General features: G+C 70.3%; 1 protein-coding gene across 1 annotated transcript in view; it reads right to left on the reverse strand.

The window, feature by feature from the left end:
- LOC112121320 (histone deacetylase 6-like) overlaps positions 1-1,540 on the reverse strand; it is a gene marked incomplete at its 5' end in the record, with an annotated part of 4,820 nt that extends 3,280 nt beyond the window's left edge. Inside the window, 4 exons of the mRNA XM_029914105.1 lie at positions 544-641; positions 937-1,033; positions 1,246-1,286; positions 1,456-1,540. Of these exons, the coding sequence (XP_029769965.1) occupies positions 544-641; positions 937-1,033; positions 1,246-1,286; positions 1,456-1,540 (321 nt within the window). The remainder of the gene's footprint in view (positions 1-543; positions 642-936; positions 1,034-1,245; positions 1,287-1,455) is intronic.
- Positions 1,541-1,960: the final 420 nt, after the last annotated feature.

The raw sequence follows: 1,960 nt of genomic DNA on the forward strand, positions 1-1,960 counted from the left end.
GGCCCCCCTGGGCTAGACGAAGAACCTGGGACTGGAGCCAAGCAGTGTCTGGCCAGGCTCTGGGCTGGTGCAAGGATCTGACAGGGCTGGGGGCAGGGCCAGGGGCTGGGCCAGGTAGGGGCCGGAGCCAGGTGGGGGCTGGGCGGGGGCCGGGTGGGGGCTTGTCTAGGGGTGGGGGCCAGGGGCTGAGGCCGAGCAGGGGCGGGGCGGGGGCGGGAGGGGGAGGGGTGGGGCGAGGGCGGGGCACAGGGGTGGGGCTCTGCTGGAGGCGGGGCCGGGGTGAGGGTGGGGGTGGGGGCCGGAGGTGGGGCAGGGCTGGGGCCCCTCTGAGGTGAGGCTCACGGGCCGTGCGAACACCCAGGGGCCCGGCCAAGGCGTCAGCACTAAACGCTGGCGTCCAATCACAGAGGCCGGGTCATCGGAGGCGAGAATTCAAACCGGGCAACACAATTGAGGATCCGGGAATCAACCACTCTCGGTGATTGGCCTCTGCCGAGAGGGAGGAGCCCCCAGGCCCCGCCCCCGCCGCCCCCCCCTTCCTACCGGACCAACGCCAGCCCGTTGCGCAGCTCCCCGCTCTGCACCTTCTCCAGCAGCCGCAGGACGCAGCCGCCAGCCAGCCGGGCGCCGCGGTACGAACCCTGGGGCAGGAGACACGGAGAGCGGGGCTGGGACCCAGAGACCACCCCCCCATAGACAGCGCTGGGGGCCTGTCCGCCAGCCCTCCCAGAGCCGGGAGAACCCAGGAGTCCGGGCCCCCAGCCCCCCCCCCCCCCACCCCCCACCCCCCCCCCCCCCCCCCGAGCCGCGGGGAGAACCCCCCCGACCCCCGGCACCCCCCCCCCCCCCCCCCGCTCTTACCACTAGACCCCACTCCCCTGCCAGGGACAGGACCCAGGCGTCTGGGCCTCCCCTCGCTGGCCGGCAGGTGCTCACCGGGTGCAGGAAGACGGAGTCGTACGTCTCCGACAGGGCCCTGAGCTCCTGCTCGCTCATCTGCTCCGTCGACTTCATCAGCTCCACGTACTCCTGGCTGAGAGAGAGCGCTCCTCACTCCCGACCCGCAGCCCCTGCCCCCCCCAGCCCTGCCAGTGCCCCTCACTCCCGACCCGCAGCCCCCAGCCCCCCCGAGCCCTGCCGGTGCCCCTCACTCCCGACCCGCAGCCCCCCTCCCCGCCGGTGCCCCTAACTCCCAACCCGCAGCCCCTGCTAGCCCAGCCCCAGGGTCCTCCCTTCCATGAATACCTGTGGGCTAGCAGAATCTCTTCCTCGGTAGCCAGCCGGGCCTGTGAGGAAAGGAAGGAATTGTAGCCGGAACTCGCAAACCACTAAAGGGGAGACTGCGGGGGAGGGTAGAAGCAGCTGGTCTCTGACCCCTCCCGCCCACGGGGAAAAGGCCCCGGTACTGGGGATGGAACCCAGGAGTCCTGGCGCCCAGCCCCACCCCCGTCTCACCTCCACCGGGACGCAGCGCTCCCATAGGCCGCATTGCAGCAACTTTCCCTTGACGGCCGCGAGTCTCTCTGGGCGCTCGGGGAAGCTGGGAATGAAATGACAAAGGGGGAGAAGATGGATTGGGGCAGGGGGGCAGGGGCACAGGCAGGGTCGGGCTAGCAGGGGCTGTGGGTCGGGAGTGAGGGGCACCGGCAGGGCTGGGGGGGGCAGGGCTGGGCTAGTAGGGGTTGCGGGTCGGGAGTGAGGGGCACCGGCAGGGAGGGGGGCTGCGGGTCGGGAGTGAGGGGCACCGGCAGTGCTGGGGGGGCAGGGCTGGGCTATGGGGGTGGGGTGTTTTATTTCCTCCAATTAGGACTTTAACCCCCCAGGCTAAGAGTTGTGGGATTGGGATTAGAGTCAGATTATGGAGGTGGATCAGGAGTAAGGACCCGGAGGCGATTACAGAGAAAGGGGCGGAACAGGATTAAGGACGGCGGGGCGATTACAGAGAAGGGGTGGCTCAGGA

The sequence above is a fragment of the Terrapene carolina genome, unplaced genomic scaffold (assembly GCF_002925995.2).
Source record: "Terrapene carolina triunguis isolate 2854851 unplaced genomic scaffold, T_m_triunguis-2.0 Scaffold30754, whole genome shotgun sequence".
NCBI classification, from domain to species: domain Eukaryota; kingdom Metazoa; phylum Chordata; order Testudines; family Emydidae; genus Terrapene; species Terrapene triunguis.